General features: G+C 35.8%; 1 protein-coding gene across 14 annotated transcripts in view; it reads right to left on the bottom strand.

The window, feature by feature from the left end:
* Positions 1–209: 209 nt before the first annotated feature.
* LOC118277784 (tubulin monoglutamylase TTLL4) overlaps positions 210–27980 on the bottom strand; it is a 30684-nt gene continuing 2913 nt past the window's right edge. For 3 of the 14 annotated variants that reach the window (XM_035596697.2, XM_035596708.2, XM_035596709.2), the window contains 15 exons: positions 26875–27127; positions 17441–17634; positions 15316–15521; positions 13201–13278; positions 12359–12607; positions 11738–12027; positions 10691–10898; positions 10291–10417; positions 9648–9867; positions 9155–9304; positions 8533–8592; positions 7931–8029; positions 7174–7381; positions 6711–6778; positions 210–2062 (listed from right to left, as the gene is read on the bottom strand). In XM_035596697.2, the coding sequence (XP_035452590.1) occupies positions 1760–2062; positions 6711–6778; positions 7174–7381; positions 7931–8029; positions 8533–8592; positions 9155–9304; positions 9648–9867; positions 10291–10417; positions 10691–10898; positions 11738–12027; positions 12359–12607; positions 13201–13278; positions 15316–15521; positions 17441–17634; positions 26875–27127 (2713 nt within the window). In that variant the 3' untranslated portion in view covers positions 210–1759. Of the gene's footprint in view, positions 2063–4753; positions 5456–5822; positions 5844–6710; positions 6779–7173; positions 7382–7930; positions 8030–8532; positions 8593–9154; positions 9305–9647; positions 9868–10290; positions 10418–10690; positions 10899–11737; positions 12028–12358; positions 12608–13200; positions 13279–15315; positions 15522–17440; positions 17635–19464; positions 19751–20121; positions 20191–20621; positions 20760–26874; positions 27128–27980 lie in introns of those variants that run through there. The other 11 variants (XM_035596705.2, XM_035596704.2, XM_035596700.2 and 8 more) reach the window with 11 other exon arrangements.

The raw sequence follows: 27980 nt of genomic DNA, 5'->3' as shown, positions 1-27980 counted from the left end.
TAAACCCAGTGCATAGTTAGTATTTATGACTGGAATAAGTTTTTTTTTTATCTCTGTTTAATATTGTATTCGTGTATGTATTGTCAAAAATCTACGGCCCTTTTAAATCTTTTTACGTATGGATAATAAGCGGAGAATATTTCTCGTTGACATCTATGCTGAAAAACTGTAATTAATTAAAATCATTAATTCGAAATAAGAAAACCAAATAAAAAAAACAATGTCACATTCTGTTGTATTTTGTTCGAGTAGAGTACAAATTAAAGTAAAAAAATTAAATACAGATTTAAAAAAGAACCGCCATTAATCGTATAAAATAATATAAAAGTCAACAGTCGACGCAGGGAATCGCAATCAAATAATCTGACGTGTCAACCGATTTATTGTTACACTGAAAATAATTTAATCATTACAATTAAAATCGTATCTCCAAGATAATAAACAACTAATTTAACATTTCCAAAAAATACACTGGAAAATGAATAATTCATAATCGAGATTATTGTTAACGTTTTTTCTTATAAAGGAATGGAAATATCATCGATACTAGTCAGAAATCGATTACATTTACTAAGATTATATACATCGATTTTTATCGATTCTTTACTTTGAACACGACTCGAAGACATGACGAGCTTATACGCGCTAATCTAGCAAACTCTAGGTATACAATGAACACATTGTAATTTGGGAATTACATTCATCATACTTTTAGAATCTCTTTTTTTTTCTTTTCACCAGCATAAGGGAAACGTTCCTATAAGGTCGCATATATACACGCAGGTCAAACTGTTGCAAAACATTCAAGCCGACCATAATTCATAATTTTACACTTCATTTAATTAATTCCAAAACAAATATTGATTTCAATTTTTATAGTTTACCTGGGTGTACACAGCGCAAAGACTGATAGAACGCACATATATAGAAAGGAATTAAAACAAAATTAAAAGTAATTAATTAATGCTAAAAATTCTATCAGTCTCGGAATACTGACTCAAATATAGTTTCTGAATGCTTTGGTTACAATGTAACCTTTTGTTTTATTACGTCCTTCAGTACGAATAAATGTTATTCGTTATTATATTTGTTGCAAAGTTAACATTGAACTAAGCATGCCAGAAATCTTATTTCAGTCATCCTAAAACAAATAGGTAGATAAGGCTACATTTTACTTAAATTTCTTCGCTTTCAAATGCCCTCTAATGTTGACATTCGCGTTGAGCTCGTTGAGCGCAGACTTCAACATTCCTTAAAACTACAATTACGTAAATAAAATAGCCAGTTATACGCGCCTACACTCAACGGGCTACAAATTTTGAACACTAATACAGTTATCACTCCTGTTCAAAGATTTACAAGTTTTGCTATATTTTTAAGATTTTAAAACTTACAACTTTTGTTACATTAGGTATATCTTAAGACGTGCAAAGGTCATGAGCAGGAATGTGATTAAAGTAATATCGAGTCAAGAAACGACGACAAAGACTGGAGAGCTAACACATATCAGTCGACAACTCTGAATGGACCGTCGGCTGCGCGGCCAGCTCCTACTGCCTAGCGGTGATCTATCACAAGTTCATCGAACGTAAATATTATCATCTTCACTATGACAAACGGTTGAGCACCAACACCATCTACACAAACGATAGCATCAAAGTTGTCGAAACACATCGGATACACGCTAAAACGGCAACTATTACGACGAGAATCCGTTAGGAAATAAGCTCGGAAAGCTTTCACTAGAGGTCCAGAACGATCAGCAAGGGGGCCCGTCCGACGCGGGCGCGCAGCAGTTCTCGTTGAGGTCGGTGGCGGGCTTGCGGCGGGGGCTAGGCGCGCGGCTCGAGCGCCGGCAGCGCGAGCGGCCCGAGCGGCCCGAGCCCCGCCAGCGGCCCGCACGCGCGCCCCACGCCCGCGCCTGCGCCGTCCGCCGCGCCGCCGCCGCCGCCTCCGTGCTCCAGCGACGTGAGGGACGGCACGGACGGCCGCTCCGACGGGGCCGGGGACGGCGCGTCCACATCATTCTGCAACCATCCAACGCGCTCAGCGGGGGCGCCGGCTACAACACGCGGGGGGGACGGGAGCGGGGAGGGGGGAGGGACGGGGGGCACCGTTACTCACTCGCATACCGTGACACCTCGCAGGTGACGGTCCACTGTCTTTGCCGGACCACCTCATCACCATACACCACGGAAAAGTAAGCAAACGAGAGCAAAATACTGTCTGTTTTAGATCTTACGAGTAATTTGTTCTTTCATGATACAACGACTAGTATATCAACTCTTATTTGCTTACTATCCCGTGGGCAACACGCGGAGACAGTCGACAGACATCTGAGAAGCATCACGCGGTCACTAAAATACTGTGCTGTTGATGTACTGATGAACTATAATAATGATACTATGGAAACAAGAAGTCGTGTCAACAAATATATTTTCAAATAAACTGCTTTACATTATCATCGAGATTTATTTACTTCTAATTCTTACAGTACTTCGATCGTTTTAGTTGCAAAAGCCTGTGATATGATTGTATTGTTATTTTTATACCAGACTTTCTGTATGGGTCAAGTTATGGACATAGAAGCAGCGTATTAAAGCCCTTAATGACGTTAGGTGATCGATTATATTCTAAATCCATGAAAAACACTCAACGAAATTATTTACTAATATTATTCTGCGATTTTCGGCAGATTTTCTTGTAACAATGGTATCTATAGACCATTTCTACAGAAAACAATGTAGAATGAAATATTTTTGTGGACATTTTCTTTGTAAAATAATCAACAGAGCAGGATGGATTTAAAATACGTGAGTAAATGGAAAGAGACAGCACATTTAGCGAGCGATTGGTGCGTACAAGTGAATCCCACCGTAAACAAAAATAAGCGTGCCAAAGAGGATTAAAGCAAGGAGGATTTTATCTAACAGCAGTTTTATAGAACGTGATGACTTTTTTATGGAAATGGTATTAAAAAATCATACGAACTATTTTGAAGTAAAACACGACTTATAGGAACAAAAATGACTAGAAAGGTTTAAAACTTAAAACTAGAATGCATTACCTTGTTAGCTCATTGTGTTAGTAAGTAAAGCGGTATGAGAGTATAATAAAAGATAGAAAAGTTAATCATGCGTTAAAAATGATGTTAAGAGCATAGCGTAAATAAATACATAAATCTATTATAAATAATACATAAATATATAACTAAATATACTTAGAACATATAACAATTACCTAGTCCTATATGAACATAGTCTAAAAACATTTCTATACCTAATGCGCTCTAAGAAGGTGCGGCTGACAGATTCAGTAACGTTTCGTATCACTCTTGAAAGTTGCTGCGATTTAAAAATTATGCCTTAATATTTTAGCTGTATCACATTCGTATTATGTTAAATCATTCGGATGCGTAGTTAATTAAATTAAAACCAACCGGAATGTTCTAGTATTCAATTAAAATCTAATGAAATGAAAAATAAAGTAAAGTGTTATGCGTATAACGTAAAGCCATAGTCGTGTTTAGTGATGGGATGTACGGCTACGATGGATGTCGATGTTTTTTTAGAATAAAAAACTAAAATCGTGCGTCGTTCAATTATCATTCTTAAAAAACCTTTAATTATGTGGGTAAATCCACTGTAGACGCGGCTCTCTCTGCCCAAACCACAGTGACATTATCTGAGCAGAAATATGTAGTAGGCATTTTTCTAGACATTTCCGGCGCCATTGATAATGCGTGGTGGTACTTAATCTAACATATACAAACTAATATATCCTTGTTTTCTTCATTCTGTAAAACTGTAACTCTGAAACACCTCAGGGCTCGGTAATCATATTCAAGAACAAAGTATTTAATAAAAAAATTCAAGATTAAATATGCTTTATCGATAGCGATAAAAAAAGATTTTCTAATGTATCCCTAAAGAGACGTCAACGTCATACTGTCAGCCGCACCTTGTATAGCGTACAGGGTATAGCAAATGTAACATAGACAAAATAACATGATTTATGGCAATACTAACAATTTCCTAGCAACATTTATGTGTTACCAACAGTAATAATTCAATAAAGATGAAAACTAATGACACATTATTGTAAACAATTATTTAATGAGAAGTCTAATCTAAACATACCTATTGTATCGACTTTAATTATATTCATGAACAAATGTATAAACTTCTGATATATTTTATTATTTATCTATCTATAGAACGTTTCGTCAATTTGTTTTAAACAAAAGACAGAATTGATTTGTTGATATTAAAGGTTTTTTCTAGTCGTACTGCTGCACCTAGAGACATTTAATAAACACTTAAACTATCCCTTAGTAACGGTTTTGTTTCGAAAACAATTGCTAAGGACTGGGTCAAGTAACCATTAAATTACTCTGAGTACCGCGAGACAAAACATTCTACAATAACTAAAATTGATTTTTAATGTTTTATGAATAATACCTTCACAAAATAATATCTACATTAAAATTTGTAATAATAACACATGATTGTATACAATGATTACCAGCTAGTAGCTCAATTAATTATTTTTATACTCTGAATAAAATGTCTCCTCTACACTGCTTGCGAAGTTGAGCGACGTTAGAAATTACGATAGTATAAAGTTCGTTACCTGTCCAACTGTGTTCGTGTGCAACTTCCATATTTCGTCGGTTTACCTCGTCCAACTTTACTTTGCTTCGGGCGACTTCCATATTTCGTCGATTTAGCGCGCGAATTTAACTTCGCCAGTAGTGTAAAGGAGGCATAACAATACTTCTACACAACAATAACTTTCTAAGTACTCACATATAAAAACGTAGGTACATATAATAAAACTTAGAAAATACCTTTGGCTTTGTGGACCACACCTAGAACTTGTAACACCATTATAATATTAAGCTATCATTATTCTTATACACATCCACCGTAAAATAAACTCTACCTACTTACAAATAACAACGTTTATTCATAAAATCGTGTAACAAAACATTAGCAATAGGTATATCAATATAAAAAATACTCTTTATAAAAAATCTAACATCGGTTTCATGCGATTTTGTTCGTATTTACATTACTTTTAGATTCATTTTAGTTTAACTACTCTATTGTAAATTGTTAGTTTAACAAGTACATAAATCTATTACCGTATTTTCGTCCCAGTACAAAAATCTAGCGCTATCACATTGCACATACCTACATACATTTACATTTAGCACATATAAAACCTTCTAGCACGTAAACTTTTTAAAAAACCGCTATTGTTTCATCTATATTGTCTATAGCATCCTGGAGTTTGGAACACTATGACCAACGAGGTTTGTACTCTATGTCGGGACAGTCGGTCGTAGCCACACTATTTGGTACATTTTCTGTCTCTTTTTCTCTACGCACTTACTGTGAGCGACGCTCTTACAACCCAAGTATGCTCTCCTGAGCGCACTTGTCACTTTGCCCTGACAATCAGTCACAATCCGAATGTTTAATAACAGACAACACCTACTTTGACACAAATAAATGCTTGCAAATTGCTTCCTTTTAACTATATTACACAAATATATCATCATCTTGCCAAATTATACAGAATTAACTCGAAAAATATGTATGTAGAAGCCACTCAAATTGAGAATACTATTGTAAAAAAATCAGTATCAATTAAAAGTAAATCAATCAGTAAGAAATATAGAGAAGCTCAAAAGATTATTACAAAAAATACTTTAAATGTGGGTAAAATTGTAAAATGAGTATCAATATTAGGTTGTAAATGATTATTCTTAGTGACTAGATAGAATAAAATACATGCTTAGCACAAAATGGTCTCACCACGCTAATCCCAGGCCTTGCCTGCAATAACAACACGTGTTGACTAACGACCTAATAAACCTATTCACATTATGGCAGTGGATATTCCAACTTATATTTAACTTACACCTAAATATATTACAATAGAATGTTTAAATAAAATATACATAAAACAATATATACATAAATATATAATGCGTAATGGTGTGATGTCCACTTGTTGGTTTACCTTCTAATTACTTACTGTTTTTGTATGCTAATCTAAACCCTGTTTAGCAGAGTATATAGAATAATTTCAGAGGGTTTAGTACAAGATTATTTTACGTTTAAAAAACGAGATCGAAACAAGAGCGCGTTTAGAGCTGTGATTGGTTCGTTCATTCGTACCGCCAATCAGAGCGTCGAACGCATTCTCTTATGTTTTCGTTCAATGTAAAATAAACTTGTACTAAACATTCCATAAGTGTAAGTGACTGAGTCGTCACTTAGGGTACAGTTCACGCTAGGGGCACATAATCATGAGCATTGGGCGACATTCGTCGCGTTATATGGGTAGTATGTATGTAGTAGGTACAATGAACAATAACATGAACAATAACATGATCATTACTTGAACAAGTGTATATAAAGGTTAGAACCCACAACAGGACATATAGCTCCCAACTAGAGCTATGGACAACATTGAATAATAGGAACGGGGTGATTTTTAGTCAGTTAAGAGTCTGACACTCCCTCTCGCCTTACCCGAGGCGGGAGAGAATTTGATGATTTTTCAGGACAAAAGGACAGTTATAACAACATGTGGACATCACAGAACAGAACAGAGGCAGCAGATCACCAGAAGGTGAAGAGAGTGAGTATGAGCGATGTGAAAGCGAGTATATAGTGGAGGATGCGCGCGAAAGTTACCTTCAGGGGCACCGGCGGTACTTCCAGGTGGTAGCCGATGTCACACAGGTTGCGGAGCAGTTCCAAGCCTGGAAATACACGACAAATCTATTATAGTAGTCATCATTATTATCAACAGTGCATTGCGGCCATAATCTGCATGCTTGGCCTTCTAAAATTTAGAAGTTTCAGATTTATCGAAGGACGCAGCTGCCTAGCATAAACCTCTTGTATGCCTGTATAAAAGACACAATAGAAAAGTCATTGTATTTAGCGTAGTTCTACGCTGCTAGCATTGACCTGTATTATAGAATGTCGATCAAATCTCTACTCAATCTCTTCAATTCGATAATATTTTCTCAGATAAAACAGATAACCGAATAACCCTTTCTAGTTGTGCTTAAGCAGATGCTCAGTCTACACTTACGAAACCATCAGTAAGTACCACGTCCTTACAAATACATATAGAAATGTCCGTACTCACCCGGTTCCCTGTTCCGGCCGTATCTAGTCTCCCAGGCGTCAAACAATCGGTTGTAGTACCGAGGCCCGGCCAGGAACCCTAAGTACTTGTGTGTCTCGGGCGTTGGGAATATCCTCTCCATGTCACCTGACTGAGTGAGCTCGTCCTCCGATTGGATGAGGTGACGCACGTCGTCCGGTGTCAGCGTTGATAGTATGTCGCGGAGATACTGGAATGGTATTATTAAAATTTTAATTTTAAACGATGTTAGAAAGAAAATTCTGCACATATCCTAAGTAAGAGCTTTTCTTGTGTAATGCAATATTAAGATTTCATTTTCCAAGCTACTGCACCCATACTAACAGTACTCAGCGATTCAAATCGCACATAAACCGGTAGAGGCAATCCGCGTATACTGCTAATGATTGTGTAAAGTTAATGCTAGTCGAGAACTCTCCTCGAATCATAAAAAGATTGAAAAATTAATACCACACAAAATTTTACTCATTCCAAACTCGAAATCGATACCTTAATTGGCAAACAGCTAATTCCTTATGAGCAAATTTTTTAGGAGACACTTAAAACTATTATCCCTTTTGCTCCAAACGAGATTAACAAAAAAACGTAATGTGGAGTTGGCTGGTGTGGCAATTAATGTATCGATATGCAATATTTATCACCAAGTACTGTGTTCATACCGTAATCTATACAAATTACTGTCTTTTCTAGCGATTTTAAAATATTAAAATGTACTTTCGCATAAATAGAAATATCTCACCATATCCCGATCCTCCATGTTAGTGTATATTATATGCTTATCTCTTTCTTCTTTCGACAGGTACACTGTATACAACCGGCTGTCGTATGGCAACCCCGACTGAAACGAACGAGACACACAAACATTACAATATCCTTTATACATGTACAAATATTCGTCGCTACATGTGTGGACATGCGATGTCACTTGATCTAAGCTGAGGAATTGAAATTTATGGCACATAAATTGGCAAAGACACCCAAACTTGTTGGTAACGTAGAAATGCGTAGATTAAATGTAGAATTTTGATCATCAAAACACGCATAATTTCTTCTAATAGCTAACTAAAGGATGAAACATAGAAGTTCGTCGTTCACACGTTCGGCGCTCGGATTGGTTGTTGGTTCATTCTCGCCGTCCAACCAGAGCGGGCTCTCGTTTCGTTTTCGTTCAACGTAAATCAAACTCGTACTAAAGATACAGTAATAAGTTACAGAACTTCACACAAATCAACGAATTATTAGATTGTTATTCTTTTTTTTCTGTTGCATGCATACTGCGTGACATCGCATGTCCATTTAATACATTACGCAGGCTATATAATAATATCACAGTAAAATCACCAGTTTTTTAGGATTCTGCTTGGGAACCGTGTCCATATTGGTGTGGCCTGGCACCTGGAACTGTGAGCTACGTTGAACGGCGTACCTAACGTGAATTCTAGCTACATTTTATACTTGATAGGTCAGCGTTCGGGCACGCCTACGTATCAGCAACCTATTCACTCGAGACATGACGACACTCTAGACACAAGAGTTGTGTCTCCTGAAGGGTGTGCTCTGGCAAGGAATTCCACTCTTTGAGCAACTTGCAGTTGCTACTATACTACATATAATATTAGTTTACTATACGTAAACTTACATGAGCTATTTATTTCATGTACATGATATCATAACATCCAGTTTCTAAATATTACTGTTTAAAAGGCAAAACTCTATAAAGAATTCGCGAAAATATTTCCTAGCATTTCACTGATTTCACACATAATTTTTCAGTTGCCAAAGAGTCAATTAGACATGCTGAATATATCATGCACTGTGACAAAACAACATTGACAATCTGCATTGTCTGTTTCAGAAAAACATTTAACTTATTGAACAGTGAGAAATTATCACAGATTAAAGTTATTTTGAAGGTGAAGAAGTCAGTTGTTCAGCCACAGCATAGGAGAGATGTAAAAATCACCAGTTTGTGTGGTTTATCCTTGGAGAGCATCTCCAGGTTCGTCTTGACTGGAACTTGGAACTGCGCGATGTTGAGGACGGTGGTGACCAGTGGACCCTTCACGTGGATGTCCAGGGGAGACGCGCTGTGCAGGCTCGGAGATATATTCACCTGGAAGGGTACGGCAAGAATTTTAACGAGGGAGAGCCATGCTTCTACACAAATGAGCTGGCTCAATCAGAGTGATATCACGACTTCAATAAAAAGTGGCATGAAACAACGGTTACGTTGTCTTTAGTCGTGTGATTATGTTTACAGAAAGCCCAATCTTTCAGATCATTCCCAACCCCCCAAATTCTCAACCAATCCTCGATTCATAATGCCCAAAAGGCCAGCAACACACTTGTAAGTCTGGTGTTGCGGATGTCCAAGAGCAGCACCGATTGCTTAACATCAGGCGAACCGTCTACTCGTTTATCGACTTATGGCATAAAATAACAATTAATAACTGTACCTCCAATAACCAAGGTTTGAGATCTTCGTCCAGCAACACGTCAATTCCAAAGAGCTCGTAGCAATTGTACCTCGACGTGATATTGGCTTTGGTCAGCGAACTGATGCTCGCTTCTCCAGATATTATTGTTTTTATTACAAGATCCTTCATGGCGTTCCATAAACTGTCAGTGTCCACACGTTTCTCAGATTTCAAGTATTGTAATAGGGTTTGTAGTGTCCTGTAAAATGTATAATAGAAATCTTAGACAACAATGTTTCGAAATTCTATGTCTAACATACGACGTTTCTTGTTGTTGTGGTACATAGATTAAATTAACCACTGACGAGATATATAAACCTATGATAACAGGCAACTCTATGTGTCAATGTAGAGTTGAAAATAGAGACTGTGATAACATAATTATACCAAGCAGATATTTTGAGAAATAACTCTTGTGTTTATTTTACCTTAGATGAAATTACGTGAGGTGAGATAAAGTGAGGGCGTAAACCCCAGTCCCACAAGTGCCGGCAATGCACTAAGTAACTCTAGTGTTGGATGTCCCTCCGTGTGTAGCGCTGATTGCTTACCATGAGGATAACAGGATGTTCGTATGCTCACTCTTAAACATGACGAATAATTTAAAGGTATTAATACTTACCATTTATGTCCCTCACAGGCCGCAAAGTCTTCATTCGGCGTGTAGTTCTTGGACAATCTATTGATAGAGTAGTTTGTCAGATGCATATACCTATCGTTCAACGATGATAGCTCGTCGTTGTACTTTACTGTAATTAAAGAAATCATGTTTATTTTTAGCGACGATTATTCTTAGAAGATCGAAGTGCATATTCAAAAAGTTAAGTTTAAAAGTAGATTTTACTTTAAAAGAGTAAGTTTATCAGAAAATGCTGCCCGGTCTCAAAATATGTAGTCTCTTAGTCGACAATACTCGAGAAAATAATGTAGGTGACTAAAGTATTGAATTCTGTCGTCAGCACATGGCTAGTCACAAATAATATAATAGATGGTCTTAAATAGAAAACTAAATGTAAACATACCTGAAGCAAATCTAGCCAGTCCATCCTTATACAGATATATCCGAAGTGGGTGTACCGACGTCACGAGTACATAGAGGCGGAGGTCGAACTTGTTGCCGTTTATAAGGTAAGGCTTCGACACGTATCGCTGAACCACTACGGGCCGCTTCTTGGGGATCTGCGTCCATTTTGATACTACTTTGATGCCAGTACCGCGGGCTGATGCTGGCTGGAATTCAGAATTGAATACGTTTTACATTATTTAAACAAAATAACATCTTATATCCTGAAGTAAAATGAAAATAATATTTTTAAATTTCATCAAAGTTAATTATCTTATTAATTAAGCAGAAAGTAATACATAGATTCTCCCATCTTACATCTTACACTTTAGAGAAAAAAGATTGAGCATTAGAATATATTAATTACGTAAATAAATTTATAAAATATCACAATACTCAAAAATATTGATCATGGATTATAACATCAGATGCACCGAGTGATAAACCGAATTGTCCTTGAAACTCAAGGAGTACTTCATTCAATTGAAATCAATGTATATTTATGCACCCCGTTTTTATTTCGTCTAGACGCGGGTAAATAAAAATGCGATGTTTACGTTATTGTCGTAAATATCGACTTGTCGTAAATATTATACTTGTAGATTAATCAATGTCAATGCCGACTACGTACACATACAATACAATACAGGACGCTACATTGTGATATCTTATTCCTTTAAAGTTAAGAAGAGCTTTGATTCATAAACAATACATTTAGAAGTTATGTTAAGAGCGAAAAAGCTTCAAATTATGAGTTCCGGTATGGCTCGAAAATAGACGGGCATCCTCGAACTTTAATTAATTCACGATGATTATTATTCACAAATGTCTTAGCAGTTTAAACTTTTAGTTGGGACGCGCATTACGTTTAATACATATATTATCACGTCACCCCTTTTATCCCCGAAGAGGTAGACAGAGGTGCACATTACGGCACGTAATGCCGGTATATTTGTCGTTAGAAGTCCCATGTAATAGGGGATAAGCCTTAAAGTTTAATACATACCGGTTTGATAATCCATTTTTCGTTGTTAGCTGCATATTTCTCCCAATCGTGCTTCAACAGTTTCATATCATGGGGCAGCACGTAAGTCTTCGGCATTATACCAAACTCACTGATCCCGTATTTACAGACCAGTTTCTGCAAGTTCCTCCACAGCCGATCCTTGCGGCCGATTTGGAAGGTGCCAGGGAAGTGGTTCATCTTCTGGCCATCTTTGATCGCTCTGAACATAATCGACTTCATGTGCTTGCCCCAAATACCGATCCATTCTATCGTCTCTGTAATAATATCATCTATTTTAGAAATTTAGACGTAACGTCCGCTCTGCTTATTTCGATTATATTGAATGAATAAATACTATAATACGCTAAAATGTTTAATACATTTACATTAAAATATGAAGCAAAATTGACAACATAGATTTTTGGTTTTTCAATTTCGATATTCTTAGTAATATCGTATGGAAGGTTTGTACAGACAGAATAGGGTTTATTACCCCCGTATTAGCTGGCGTTATGTATTATGGTAGAAGTAACTTTACTACAACGACTACTACTAGTAAGTAAATAGAATAAGTACACATCCTTTACGTCAAAACTCGTAATAATAAAAGCATAACGTTACCTTCTTGCGGACACTCAGCAGTATCACACTCGCTCTTTACCAACCGAAAACCAGAATTCGTTAACGTCTTCTTCACAACTATCGGCGTGATTGTGGTCAGCTTCCATTTCAGATGTTTCTGTATCGGTAGGGGAACCTTGAGGCAGGGGCTCTCTTCGTGACCAATGAACTTGAGGTAGGGAGGCACGCGAGGGAACAGGGAGGGCCGGAGACAATTCGCCACTGACTCCGGTAACAATGTTGGTGATTCTGAAAGTGAGAGTTGTTCAAAGTTTATAATGTGTTGGAATATCAATGTGTAGCTATTAAACATTACTTGTAATTATACTAATTTGTATGGAAACATTACAGGAACTTCTAAATATAATACTAATGTAATAGAAATGGATTTCAAATATGAATTATAAGAGAACATTGTACTAAATAAAACCTGAACAGTATGATTAATACACTTATTCTAATAGCGATAAGGTAAAAAATGCAAGAACAATGTAATGAAGGAAAGCATTCTACGTACTTATTAACGTGCTAAAACATTAAACAAAGATAAACTAGACAATAACAGATCTAAATACATTAGAAAAGAATTGAACAAGAGCCAAGGATAATGACAAAAAAATATCCGCATACAAATAAATCTACGCGACACGATAAACAAGAAAACGTGTCATTACGAACAACCGACATGACAGCCACAAAACGCAACATGGGCATTAAATAAAAAACTAAGTAAAACTCGAGTTAAAGTTACGTTACTTTAATTGAAGTTATTACTGGATAGCGTGTAATGGGGGGAGCTATTGAACTAGTGGTGCTATGTAAGTGAGGGGGGATTATCTTGCCTTTGCGTGCCGGCATTGATTTGAACGGATTTGTTGTGTGCAAAGCTGTCAGAAACATTTGCTCCTTTGATACTTTGTCTGCAAACAACGAAATGTATTGTAATGAATTGTAATGACCGAATTTGTACTACAAGTAGTAAAACGGTTTTACAAATTGATTGTTTTCAGTTGTTCCATTGTGAAGCTTGTTGAATTGATTTTGTAAATCGTAGACCGTAGCGTTGTAGTACGGTATGAATGGTAACTTTACGTTCGAAATATTTGTTTTCCTATGTTAATTTCGTATACATTTATTAGAACTGTGAATCAAAAGATGTTAAATGTCCCACTGTAATGCATTTAATCAGTATTAAACAGTTTATAACTATCGTGAGAAATACTAAATCAACTATTTACCGGCTTACTCACGCTAGTGGCTCATATTCATGAGCAACATTGCATAGCGTGGCTAGAAACTAGTCTAGTTCCTCATCCAACAGTTACGTGGAAGCCGATAACATAATAGTTAACTTGTAAACAGCTTTATGCATTTATCAAAAGAGTTTTTATTAAATGCAACTTCACGTGTTTCATCTTCGAAGGGGTAGGCAGAGGTGCACATTGAGGCACGTAATGCCACTGTACAATGTACGTCCACTTTACACCATTTGTTATAAGTCCCATGTAATAGAGGGTGAGCTTAATGCCATATACTGGACACAATTCGAGACTCCGCATTCTACTGAGAATTTTTGAAAAACCAAAATAAGCTCAGTAATACTTTGACCGACCGGGAATCGAGGCAATTCTTAATCACCAAAAATACTTAGAAAATTGATCATAACAGACCACAACCAGGAACACGATTCACAAACTCTATAAACCTAAATCCATGGCGATAGAACACCATAGTTCGCGTGCTGAAACTGAAATAGACACCGTACCGTGCGTAACGAGCCTACAATAAATTACCTCTCACATTTATTCACCGGTACTTATTCAACTTACATAATTTAACCGAGTCTAACTTACTTGTATTACTGTCATTAGTGTAATCTAGAACTTAATTGAATTTCATGGCTATTTAGACAGAGACCTAGATATAGGACATTGACAAAATGCTAATTGAACTGAATTATGCCGTTTTAACCACAATAGGGTAAGATAGCTATAAGCTCAATCAAGTTAGATGATTGATGTCTTGTAGATTAATTGAAAATATTACACGTATATTTTAATTTTATACGGAAACAAATCCTTTTGGAGATATATCGTTTTGAAATATCGCGTGATGTCACATACGCAGAAATGACGTATTTTCTCCCACTCCTAAACTTTTATTCGTTTTATCTCAGTTTTGATATACCTTATACAACAAATCTAAATAAAAAATACATGTCAAATTTTTTTTCATTACCTAACTGATGGACTAATTAGATTTTTATTTATATACCCCGTCATCATCCCTATTCTGTTGTGTAAATGAGTTATTCCTTGTATTATACTTGTTTAGATACGATTTTTAACTACTAGATACGTAGTTTCTCATAAGTACATATTATCCTCTTCTAAATAGAACTCGACTCCTTAACTTTGCGGAACTTCCTTGTTGAAACAACTTCTAACTCGCTTGGAAACTGTCAGATAACTTCGCATTAACTACAAATCTAACTTTAAAGTGTAGACTACAACTAATTGTATCTGTCTGCTCCGATCTAAGTGCTAAGTGCTAAGTAGAACCTAGTACGCTTTCTAAACGAAGCAAAGAGTGTGTTTTTCAATTTAGACCAACAGATGTTTGAATGGCGCGAATCCCAATACCTGCCGAACGATAATTATTAGAAATGCGTAGAGATTAGGAATATATTTGCAGTATATGATAACCAAGAATGTCTTTTTCAATCAGATAGCACCAGTCTTTATGTAGCCTAAGTGCAAAAAATACCCTGAAGTGCTTTCTTCTGTGCCACAACTACCAAAAAGTATTTTATACGGGATCGACTCTTTGAGCCCCTCCTACACCTTGTATTTTCGCACCCGTGCGTTAAATACGCGCTAACGACGTCTCTGGCAATAGATGCAGTTTTTAAAAGTACCTAGAAAAATTATTATTATTAATTATCTTATTTCTCTTACCTTTTGAATGTGCTTTCTTCGGGGTAACAACAGTTCCATTGAGCTTGCTAGACAGTTTGGTGACTAGCGTGAGATTCTCCTCTTCTTTCTTGGCTGTTGAGGGCAAAGCCGGTTCTTCCATGATCTCCAGCTCTGCTAAAGCCGCGTCAGTGTCCATTTGCCAGTGGTCCATCAACGGATCTGGTGATGGAGACCTGCTGAGCGCCCTGGAAACCAAAATATATTGCTATTGAAATAACATGAACACCGTGAACAATCTCTTAAGGAAATCTTCTGAAAAATGTTTTTTTTTTTACATTTAATGGGTCGACGTTTGGCCGCTACCTCACCTGATGGTAAGTGATGATGCGGCCTACGGTGGAGCACGTCTGCCCATGATACCTAAAGCCTGAAATCGTTCTGAACAAACCTAATAAAAATGCTCATTCCCTCCTCGAATGGGAAAAGGTCTTTGCCCAGCTTTACAAGCACCCGATTTTTAATAATTTCCAGCATTCTTTTCAAAACAAGACAGTACATTCATAAACTTTGACTTCATAGGAAAACGTCTGCAATTATTCAGGAATAGTTTAATAGCTTTCATAATACAAAAGTTTAAATTAGCATCATCATCAGAAATAGTAAACATGCAATAAACTTTCATAACAAAAAAAGGTTAAATTGGAATACTGTTGGGTAGAAAACGAAGTACATTTCCCAGGCTATTAACCCAAAGGATGTCGCAGACCGCATTGCGGGAACAAGGTTGCTAAAATACGTTGCAAAATAGCGGTATAGGATCACCTATATTTAGTACATAGAATATAATTTTATATGGGCGGTAAGTACACTGTAAACTGGGAAACCATTTATAGCTAAAACCTATGAAAAGTAATGATAAGATGCTTTATCTCTGCCCTTAATGATGACATATAATATAAGGTAGAACATTAAATAAAACGTTTAAAATTCAGTGTCAAAATATGGCTTTATATTGAAAATCAGACTGCCAAGTAACTCCTTGTATTTCATTCGAAACCTATCGAAAAGTAGGAGTTTTATTACGAATCTAGGATATAAAATGCATCTATTTGTTATTACAATTTGTATAACAGCTGTTGCGCGTACAGTTTTAAAGTATATGGGATTATCCAAACAGTGTGTGGACGGACGATTTATGTCATTTGACGAATAGTTTGTTTATTTGCTATATATCATTGGTTTCTTGGTGCAAAAACGATTCGAATAAAACGGTAGAAAACTTAGAATCATATAAGTTTAGGAGATGGCAGTTTGACATGTAAATTATTATCGAGATTTTGAAAATTATCAGAACAATTCTGTCCCTTCCGACTTTATAATGTTTTTCGTTATCCTATATCCCGTCTCTTTAGTAAGAAACTATAGTCACATATATGTTCTCAATTCACACAAGATTATTGAAGAAAAACTTCGCACACAAACGGAAACAGGACCATCCTTGACATATAAAAAAAAGAACTTATCAGTACCTACTTCTTTACATAACATTATCTGTAGAAACACGTGCTGTTTTTGCGCGTAATATATTTTAAATAGAACGTTTGAGTACGCCACGTGGTAGTTAGCTAACAGGCCCCCTATGGGAGATATTTGTATAGAATTGCTGGTATCAAAGTTGAAGGTTACTTATAGTATAGTTTTTTTTTTAAGACACGTGTGTAGATGGATTGACCTACATTATTCAACCCTAGTTTACCACGCTTGATTGTGAAAATGATAGTCGATTATGGTAGTAGTTTCATGTTAAACGTCTATTTATTTCTTCTACTTTCCTCTATCTTCAAAATTGAAGTTAGTTAAGTTCTTATCTTACATAGTTGAAATTAATTGATAACAATCCAATTTCTTTGGATAAGGTCTATTTTTGACATAGTTCTATAGAGTTTACGTCAAAATTTTTGATTAAACAAGAGATTATTGATAAAGATCGGTTAATTATTTCGGTCATTAGTCTACAGTTGTCTTTAGTATCCACTTCACAACATAAGTTTGTTATAAAAACTTCTCTGAAACCACATTACCAAAGTAGTTTCCAATTACATTGCAAAAGGTAAAATGAACCTTGCAACAGTGTACTTAGGACTGAAATTAGAAAGGAACTTACTCTTCAGTTTCCAAATCGAGACCGCAGCAGTCTGTGTTGCTGCCAGTCTTCATCTTGCTACCTTTGGTCTTGGCTGATTTCACTTTTTTCTTGATTTTGACGGCTTTCTTACCGACTGGTATCGTGGTCACTGAACTCACAGGTAGGGCTGGGCTCACCGCTGGGCACGTGGGCGTGGGCGTGTCTTGGCGTGGCTACACGGAAACAAGAGAACATAGTGATTAGTGTACTGTTGAAGAGTAAATGACTTGTTTGGGCTTTTGGTCTCGTTTTCACTGATTCATAAACCATTTTCAGTTCAATTCATTTTTCAATCAGTTCAGTAGGCTTAACCCGTGGTATGCCTAGAGCGCGGATCCACGCGAGACACAATGTATTTTCTATTGTGTCTTATACCGGCATACAAGAGGTTAAAGCGTAATACACATGTGCTTTTTAAAGAATTTGCGGTACAACACGTAAGTATTGCACAAAATTTCAAGTAGCTATTGTTAGACAAAATAACACTAGTATTTATTCAGATAATTGTATAGGAAATGAGCCAAACGAGCACGTGCTTTACATACCAAACATGCGCGACTTCCAACCATTCGAAATCTCTCTTAAATTCATCTAGCTACTAGCAACATATCACCCAGTACATTTCAATTTGAAACACGTTTAGTTGTTCGACTGTATTTGAAGAATCTTTACTAAAATTATAAATGCAAATGTGTGTTTATTTATCTTTCTATCACGTCAAAACAGTGCGGTTTTTATAGCATAATTTCAGTAGCTGGAAAAAGTCTTTACATCAGTAAACACTCATTTTCCCTTTCATCATGATATGGCCTTCAAAGTCAAAATCAAATATTTTTTCCAATTAAACCATAATTAGGTACTTTTGAAATGTCAACAAATAATAGTCTGTCAGTCTGTCCGTCAGTGAAGCTAGGTGTTCGTTCCAAAGTGTTTCGTAAGTTCGAATGGAGAAGAACAAGCAAGAAACTCCATTTGTATGCTCGTGATAAGATTTGACCCATGAGAAATCTTTTAATTTCCACAAACTACTTTCTATGTCAGTACATTATAAACGAAATTTTCCAATGCTGAATTTTTTTTTCTCTTCAAACCGATCCTGTAGTTTCAAATTCAGTTAATAGACAACAAGGAAATAAGAATGAATATTTCAGTGAGGTTATGTATGTATTTCAGTTACTACTGTATAGAAACGTGGCGTAGACAATACCTTTACACCGACAAAGCGGTACACTGGGTCAAGGATGCAAGAAATGTTTTAGACTTAGAACACATTGTGGCCTAGCGAATGACTAAGTGGATTTAAGAATAGCTAGGTTTTCTATTGTGCTATTGTATTTAGCCTTTGAACCTTGTGTTTTTTTCCTACAGTTTATTTTTCTTTAACATTGTCCCATACTACTAATAGTGTCGTCGTCACATAAATATAACACCTACCCCTCGAAAGAAAAATTTGTGGATCATATAAAAAATTGTTTCGAGTTAGAGTGACTAGGTACTCATGACACGTTGCACGGCAGCCGATTTCCCAGCCATTGCGCTTACCGTGCAGTCAACAGTTTGTACAGTAATATCTATGGGTGGACTTAATGACATGGGAATTTTGTACCTTAGGTTGAAGCAGAAATAAATTTAAATAGTAAAAAGTTCCTAACTATGTATAATAAAGATGAATATGCTTTTTCATCATGCGTTCAATGAACTTCGGTTTTAATATAGAGTTATATCGGTTTATATTAGATTCTGATGATGATAATTTTGTTTTTGGAACATTAAACTTTATGGGGAAATAAAAAGTCAAGTACAGACTGAAATAGACCATATTCTTATTATTACAAGGGTCGAGGACTCTGCCTATTGATATTCTAAAACACAATTCTATACTCCTTGCTAATGATGAATAGAACATGAAATACAGCTTGCTAAACACAGCTAGTTAAGTACATCTTCAACAAAATAGTAAAAAATAGGTCAACAAAAATAAGTTAAGAAATTCAAAGATTTACCAACAACATACTCCATTACTTTCGCAAATAATTTTGGCAAGCAACACCGGTATCTTGACAGATGAACACTTAACTGAACTTCTTTATTTCAATCAGCAGATCAAATATAACCACACAATACATGTCAAGGTTCGCGTAGCAAAGGTGAAAATTTCAACATTTTTAAAGACCCTAAAAGGGTGCATATACACAACAATTTTCTATCACACTTTATGTCACATTTCTCGACTAATTAACTAATGAATATGTGCGAATTGACAGGAGATGGAAACGGCACGGTAGTAACAGTGATAATGCATCGTATTGACATTTTGTACACTTTTGGCGGTTAGCCAGGTCGCGTGAACCGATGCCACAATAAAATCTAAAGTGTACAGAATTAAACAGGCGAGAAAAGACAATAAAACAAGACTGGCCGAGATGTAACCAGTAACAATAAAACGAACCACACGCCACACCTACACAACCACACACAAATTAACACACTTGATTAAACCAACAAAACTAACACTTATCACACGTGAAAACTAAAAAAATATCATTTTATTTTAATGAATCACAGAACAGACACTTTTATAACTGGAAAAGTATTAAAATATGATCAAACAATCAATTAATTACTAGTGACGCTACATAATATTACTGAAAGGAATTTACTTTTTTAATTTTAAAGTTCCTGTAATATCTCAAGTGTATACTTGTAATCAACATTTTTGTTCGAGCGCTCGCCAAGTTATGCTGAAAATCGCGCCAAAAGCTAGAGACAGGCGGGCGCCGCCGCCTCCGTGGGATCGATAACCAATTGAAAACTTTTTTCACAACATTTTTAATATTTTCCGTGTGAAAAAGTCTTTTGCATTCTTTTTACTTCGTTCAAGAATATTGAGTAAATTATTATAGTCATTATTTCAAAGGATTAATATTAGATATGATAAAAAATAATAAGCTTACATCCTATTATATGGGGCTCTTTATTGTAAAAATGGGTGCTTCAATTTTAATAGTTACCTACCACTGCCTACCTTACAGGAAATGAAAGGAATGATGTTATTTTTATACCGAGTAACAGATACAAAAGCCAAAGTCCTATAAAAATAAGTTTCAATTGGATAATTCATTGGCTTCACTTCACTTCAAAGTTTAATCGAACCACTTACATTCTGAGATAACTTCTTCAAAACTTTATTCAGGAAACCCATTCCTCCGAAAATACGCGTTACTACAACGAAACTACGTCACTGACTAGCCGATAGCCACTGCGATGCCGTCACATAAGTTTATTGCACGACACACGGCTTGGCTGCGTCTTGCATAACACGAGCCGCGAACACGTCACATTCATAAAAGAAAATTAACTTGGTCATATCATCGAAAATAGCCTACAAGAGAGAAAAATTCCACAACTTCCGCGAAAAACTGTGATAAAAAGACCAGTAATGTAAACAGACGGTTTTTTTTCGTAAATAAATTTTCTTTTGAGTGCGAGTCTTCGGTCGTAAAGTAATTTTATTGTCGTCAGATTATAATTAAGATATCCGATTTTTATTCATTGTTTTACATCAAAGTTATGGGTAAAGGATGACAGCGTTATGGTTTCTGTATGGTTTATTAGTGAGCGTGCTGCTAATGTTTGGTTTATTTTACGATGATGTTATAAATCGTGCTTGTGGGAGTCAAATTTAACGAATATTTTAGGAGTTTGTGTAACCGAAGTATCGTACTGGAATTTGAACCGTGTCCAAATATCGTTTGAAAATATCCTGTACTCCACCTGTTACGTTGTAATTTCCATGTAATTAGGGGCGAGAATTTTGACGAGACCGGCACAAATACACCACGGTATTAAGAATAAATAAGTTCTAAGAACACACCACTATACTCACACTGACATCTTTATAAAATCTCTCAGTAATTCACGATTAAATTCACAAATTATCACCTGGCCATCAGACAATAAAAACATTCTATTTCCGAAATGAACCGCGGAAAATTTGAGAACACGCCTTTGACACAATTCCAACAAGAATTTCAAAATTAATACGGGATTAAAAACACGTGCTACTGCTAAAACCAACTCTTCTACACTAACATTATTAAGTTGAAATGTATGTTTGTTTGGAACACGATAAACTATGAATAATATAGTTGTGTTCTTGGTAGACATCCCATCGTAACTTTCACCAAACAACCAACAAAATCAACCTTCAAAAAAATTACTCGTCGTTTCATAACTAGATAAAGCAGTTCTAAAATTATAAAAAAATATACACAAACCCGCGAAGCAAGTACTAGTACATTTATAACACGGAGGAATTTGAAACATGACTCATGAATGAGAAATAAACAATCTTGGAACTTGAATAATCACTTTAGACGAATATGAATAGATTTTGAATAGTGATGACGGATACATGAGCAAGGAAATAGTTTCTTTTATACGTATACCGATGACGTAGAATACAGCAAGCGACCAGACGCACGAAATTTTAAAAACACATACTCTACATACTTTTCTTATGATATAGGGCGGCAAACGAGCAGGCGTATCACCTAATAAGCGATCAGCGCCGCCCAAGGATACTCGCAACACTAGTTTTTGAGAGAGGAAAATCATCCAATGTAATTGGGCGAGGCGAGAGGGAGTGTCAGACTCTTACTGACTAAAAACCACCACGTTCCTACTTCTGCTTTTCGAGCCGAAGCCCCGGTAACCCGCTAGGCAGTCAGCAGCAACATTAGAGGAATTACAAGTGCATTGCCAGCCTGTTAAGAGTTTGGGAATTTGGAGATCTCGTGATTGGCGATAGGGATGAAGGGAGCATTAAGTACTCTATTTCGGGGTATGTAAAAATTAGGACGGAAGAATTATACCGCACTTGAGCGAATAAACAAAGTGGTTTATGGGATTTAATTTACCTTATGCTTTATGTTCATTTACACGATGTAAGTAGATGTGTGAACTACTAGTCATTTACGTTACAAGTCCCATGTAACAAGGGGCGAACCAAATACAGTGGAAACCAAAAAATATGAGTGAAATAAAAAGGAATTACTGAAAGTGTGTAAAATTTGCAATATTATCACTTATTTGTGAATCGCGGAGGGCAGTATTTTAATTACGCTCTAAGACCCTAAAAGTGCAGGCAGGTGTGTGCAACAGCTGCACTGCAATCCCATGTTTGTTATAATAGAGGGTGATTGAATACAACAATTGTAGACTGTATACATGGACAATTTTGGTTTAAAAACGTCCCAATAACATTGATGACGCAAAGAGCATGCGCATCTATAATTACTAGAGCAAAACAACGATTAGATTCTAATCCTGAATGCAATGAAAGTTACCGAACACCGACCTAATCATTGGAAAATGATTTGTTGCTTGACGTACGCAAATCTGAAAACTGCAGCCAATACCCGTTTCAGTAAATTCCAATTAACGATTTCAGCTATTTCATGTTTAATTTATTACATTTTCGCGTTGACGTCTAAAGTACTCCTACATGCGATAATTGCATGTTATTTGGAAGACATTACATCTTGTATTTGTATCTCAAAAGGAAAAAATATATATATCAAAAATAGTCAACACTTATTGCAAAGAAAACTGCGCATACGCAACCACGCCTACGATGCGCAGGCGTCATACTTTAAGACCTATAAGTAGACGCACTGCGCTAACAACGTCACATACATATCACATGACAACGCAATATTCTATTGCAATAAAAAGTCGAAAATGTATTTTACTTCTAGCATTCTGCCAGCAATCCTGTGGGATAAAATGTAGCCTGCCATCCAGATCCCTTCAGCACGTGATTGAGTTACACAACATACACACAAACTCATAAACTTTCGCATTTATAATATTAGTAAGATACAAAATTATGTTTTTCATTACTGGTAGATATTACCTAACTAAAATATATGTTGAAAAATCCCTTATTAAAAATAAAATGTTTACCACTTACCTACACAAAAATGTTTCCCTTCGTTAGCAACTAACCCCATTTATAAACCTGCTGTTCCCTACACACCTTGCCCTTGACCTAAGTTACTTGGGATTGGTGCAACATGACTTTCATTTCTTTTCTCTGCAATCAGGCATCATTCACACCTCTTTCTTATCATCTATTGCCATCGCTAAACTCCTTCACTGACTTGCCTATCTTAAGGCGCTGTGCATAGTCAAAATAGGATTGATTCAAAAGTTTTTTTGCCCAATGTTTACATGTTAGAGCAACAAAAAAATATGTTAATCTTGATCATTTTTATGAACGGACCACCTTCTTCAAAACACGATTTCTATTAATTTTCTCGATAGAAAAAAATCATAAACTAACCATTTAAATTGAAATTCTAGCCATTGTAACTATATTATTTATGAACATATCTTAATAAAATTAATAACAGTGACGTAATTTAAAATAATAAAGGGATCTGCCTTATTTATTTGTCGATTGAAATGAGATATTTGTAAGAATTAATATAATTCATGATAAATAACTCAGAACGAATCGAACAAAACGTCGTCCGATCATGACATCTATTCGTTTCTCTTTCATTCCTACGCGGACCGGCAGTGACCGCTGAGGCGCGCTGCTTGGTGGACCTATGTCAGTTTGTGTCAATCGCCGCTCAGAAAATAATCATTCACTAACATATCTTTTTGCTGTTTGTAATATTTTATTTTGTAATTAGCTTTTTCTAAGTTGGGTTGTCAGTATATTTTTTTGTACGAAATCGATTTGAATTATAAGTTGTGTAAATACAATTAATTTTTTCATATACTATTACCGCGTAGCATGGTGCAGATGACACATTCAGTAACGTTCCGTACCATTCTTGAAAGGAGAAGGGGACTTTTGGGCCCAGCAGTTAACTAGTTGAAATGTATATTAAAAAAACCGTAATTTTTTTCTAAGGGAAATCACAAAATATGGTACCTTGTTTCTATCTGGGAAGCGAGAAAACTTAAATTAAGTTATCAAACATTTATGATTATTTAATCATTTATGTATAACGTACTCTGTGATTTAAACTTCTTACAACACTCCTGGCTGATATCAGTCATATACCGATTGACAGATGACACTCGTTCATTGTGTTTCGTTCTGAGTGCGCACGTATTTTCCATGTTTTATTGTTTAACCCCACGACCTCGGCTTTATAAAGGACTTTTGACGGATCTTGCATTTCTAAATTACCTGACTCTCTATTTTGGACAACTGTTTAAGCCTATCAATTGGATATTGACGACATGGATCGCTGAGTAAATTGTACAATTGCGACTGGTCGCAGTAACTCTATTGGCAGAAGAGTCTTGGAATTATTAGTTATTCGTCAGTGGCGTGCATCTCAGCCTGTATAATATGGTATCTCAGTTGGGAAAGATACCAAGAAAATATACCCAATTCTTAGATGACATTCTCCTAATTATTGAAGATGAATAATACATATTTTATACTAATATTGGTGTTTTATTTATATATCCTCCTATCCCTTTTTTAGTTTTTAAAAGGTTAGTACTGCTTATAAGTGCAGAATATTGAATGTAAAAACTTATCTTTGACTGTAGCGACTGTTTAGGGTCCGGGAGAGCCAAACGTGTCAGATCTTCGACACGTAATGAGGTTTTACTAATAGAGGCGTCATACTTATTGTAAAGAAATAATATTCAGATTCAGATAATATATAATATGTATATATATATATATCCTCAGATTATATATAATATCATTGCGTCACACACGCTCCTTGCTTAAAACTATAACACAACCAAAACTATTCAAAAGTATTTCGTAAAAAACATAGAAATACTGCAATGTTATAATATAACCTCACTTTTACTACATTAGATACATATAACTCGATTCCTGGATAGATACATATAACTTGATTCCTGGATAGATTCTACAGCTTGATGGATTTTGACTTGAGAGGTGTCGTTAGATTCGTATTTACTGTGAGAGTGACACTGGGTATATCAAAATAATAAAAAAACAAAATGGCGGATTTTTGGCGCCAAATTCGAATATTTCTCACTCTCTAGCCTGGATGGATTTCCGCTTGATAGGGGTCGTTTGATTCGTATTTACTGTGAGAGTGACACTAGATATATCAAAATACAAAAATAATAAAACTAAAAAAAAATAAATAAAAAACGGTAATTTAAAAAACTAAAAAACCCGACTGCGTTTCTTTATAATATTAAAATGAAAAAAACCCTAAAACAAGAAAGTCATCGTAAAATTTAAGCAGTCGGGACCCATTCTAGAAAGCAAGCCGTATGTGCCCATATTTAGAATGGGTCCCGACTGGTTAAAAAGTTGCTAAGAAAAATTATTTACTTTTTATTCGTCCAAACTCATATTATTATCTGAGTCAGGATCATCTGAATCTGTATCTGTATATCTGACATTATATACACGCAGATACACTGCACAACTAAACAACACACTTTAATAACAAAATTAAAGAGAATTCAATGTATGCTGCGAGCATCGATAGCGATAAAAAAGATCTTTCTAATGTCCATCCCTAATTATGTGGTACTGAGAGACGTCAACGTCATACAGGCAACTGTCACTAGCGCAAAAACTATAGTAGTAGTAAGTTTGTGTAAATTATTGTTCGATTTCGGTTTTAGTCATAAAAAAACTAATAAAAAAATAAATAAAAATAAAATAAAAATGTATACAACATAATATTGAAAAAATAAGAAAACAAAAACTAATACGAGTAATGAGATTCGATCTTAAGGATCACGGAACGCGAATCTAGACAGCAACGCACTGGGCCACTCGTCCATGAAACTATAGTAGCGAAATTACGCTGCTAAATAAAATGGAATACGCGTATCAATGACATTTGCACGGTGCACCCCTCAGTACACGAGACCCACTTCACCTGCTTCACCCCCTCAAATACATAAAAGTTGTCTATTCACCGCGCCTTAAGTCACAAGTACAACCGAACAAGATCTTTAATATTTTTCCGAGTTAGAAAAGGTTTTAAATAGGTTCATTTCCTATTATGTCAGTGGCAATGCCACGTAATATGGTCTCACCCTCATCAACATGCCATCATCCTGCGATAATAATTTAATATGTTTTTTATCGATACGCCTTTTATCCCCTAAGGGGTAGGCAGAGGTGCACATTACGGCACGTAAAGCCACTGTACAATGTACACCCACTTTTCACCATTTGTGTCACCTATGGCACAATTCTAGACTCCGTGCTACTACTGAGAAAATTTACGAAAAGCCGAAAAATGCCTAGCAATACCTTGCCCGAACCGAAAATCGAACCGAATACCCCTTACCCGGCAGTCGCACTTGCGGCCTTCGAATAGATTAATAGTTAAGTTTAAGATTAAAAGTAAATACAAAGTTTTAATTTGACTTACCATATCCATCCTAGGTTCAACAAGAACATTAGTTTCATTGATAGCCGTGGTTCTCAATAAATGCATATCATGGTCACCCTTCACCACCATTTGGTCTTTACGTACACGGGTTTGTTTGGACCCACTAGAGGTCCTGGTTGGACTCTTGACTGTCGTTCCACTGCCGAGGCTAGCGATCGCTGATCCGTACGAATAACCGATACCCGAGTTGTCTTTGGCGCGTTTTGTGTTCGTTGAGAGATACGATAAACGGCTAGAAAAAAAAGACATAAATTTTATTAACATAACTTTAGAATAGGAGCAAAAATTCTTATAATAACTATCGGGAGGTATAATCACGGTTTACTCACGTAAATTAATGGAGAAAAGCTCTACTAGTTTCTAATGAGTGAGGCTGCGTGACGTCTTCGTTTCTGCGCACGCTCCTCAAGAGTTCGTCTGTGACTCGAAACTAGTAGAGCTTTTCTCAAATAATTTACGTGAGTAAACCGTGATTTTTAGCTAAAATTCTGTTATTTAATTAATTGCAATATGCAATATGGAATTTACTTAAACAAAGCATATTCGAGAATATAATTATTTTCCCTTGTTTCCAAAACCATTGTACTTTCAAGATAAAAATATAAAAAACAAATACTTCAGAAATAGGTACAATTCAGAATTAGAATATCACGTGCAGCACGTGTCATATCGGCGTATAATACAAACTTGTCTGCCCGTTTATCAAGATGTCAAGGTCATAGAAAAAATATCAGCCTCACTATCTGGGAGGTAAAATTTCTGGTGATACAGATTGCTATCTGTATACAAAACATCTATACATACTACGTATTATGATTGATTAACTCAGTTTGCACCTTTAAATAACTCTATGTGCTGATGAATTTGTTAAGAAAGTGGTATGATGAACCAAATTCCAACATAATTTCAACTATGTAAGATTTATTATAGATTTTATAACCAGGTTTGGAAACATGACCCTATGTCATCTCTTAGATTACATATAAGCATTTTGCATTTGAATAAAAGGGAGTATGTCATCTCTTGATCTATCATTTTGCCCTATTAGATACACAATTACACTAACTTGAATAAGAAAATTAAGA

The sequence above is a fragment of the Spodoptera frugiperda genome, chromosome 18 (genome assembly GCF_023101765.2).
Source record: "Spodoptera frugiperda isolate SF20-4 chromosome 18, AGI-APGP_CSIRO_Sfru_2.0, whole genome shotgun sequence".
In the NCBI taxonomy this organism is placed as follows: Eukaryota; Metazoa; Arthropoda; class Insecta; order Lepidoptera; family Noctuidae; genus Spodoptera; species Spodoptera frugiperda.
Note: the sequence above shows the minus strand (reverse complement) of the source record. Positions and strands in the feature narration are given on the sequence as shown.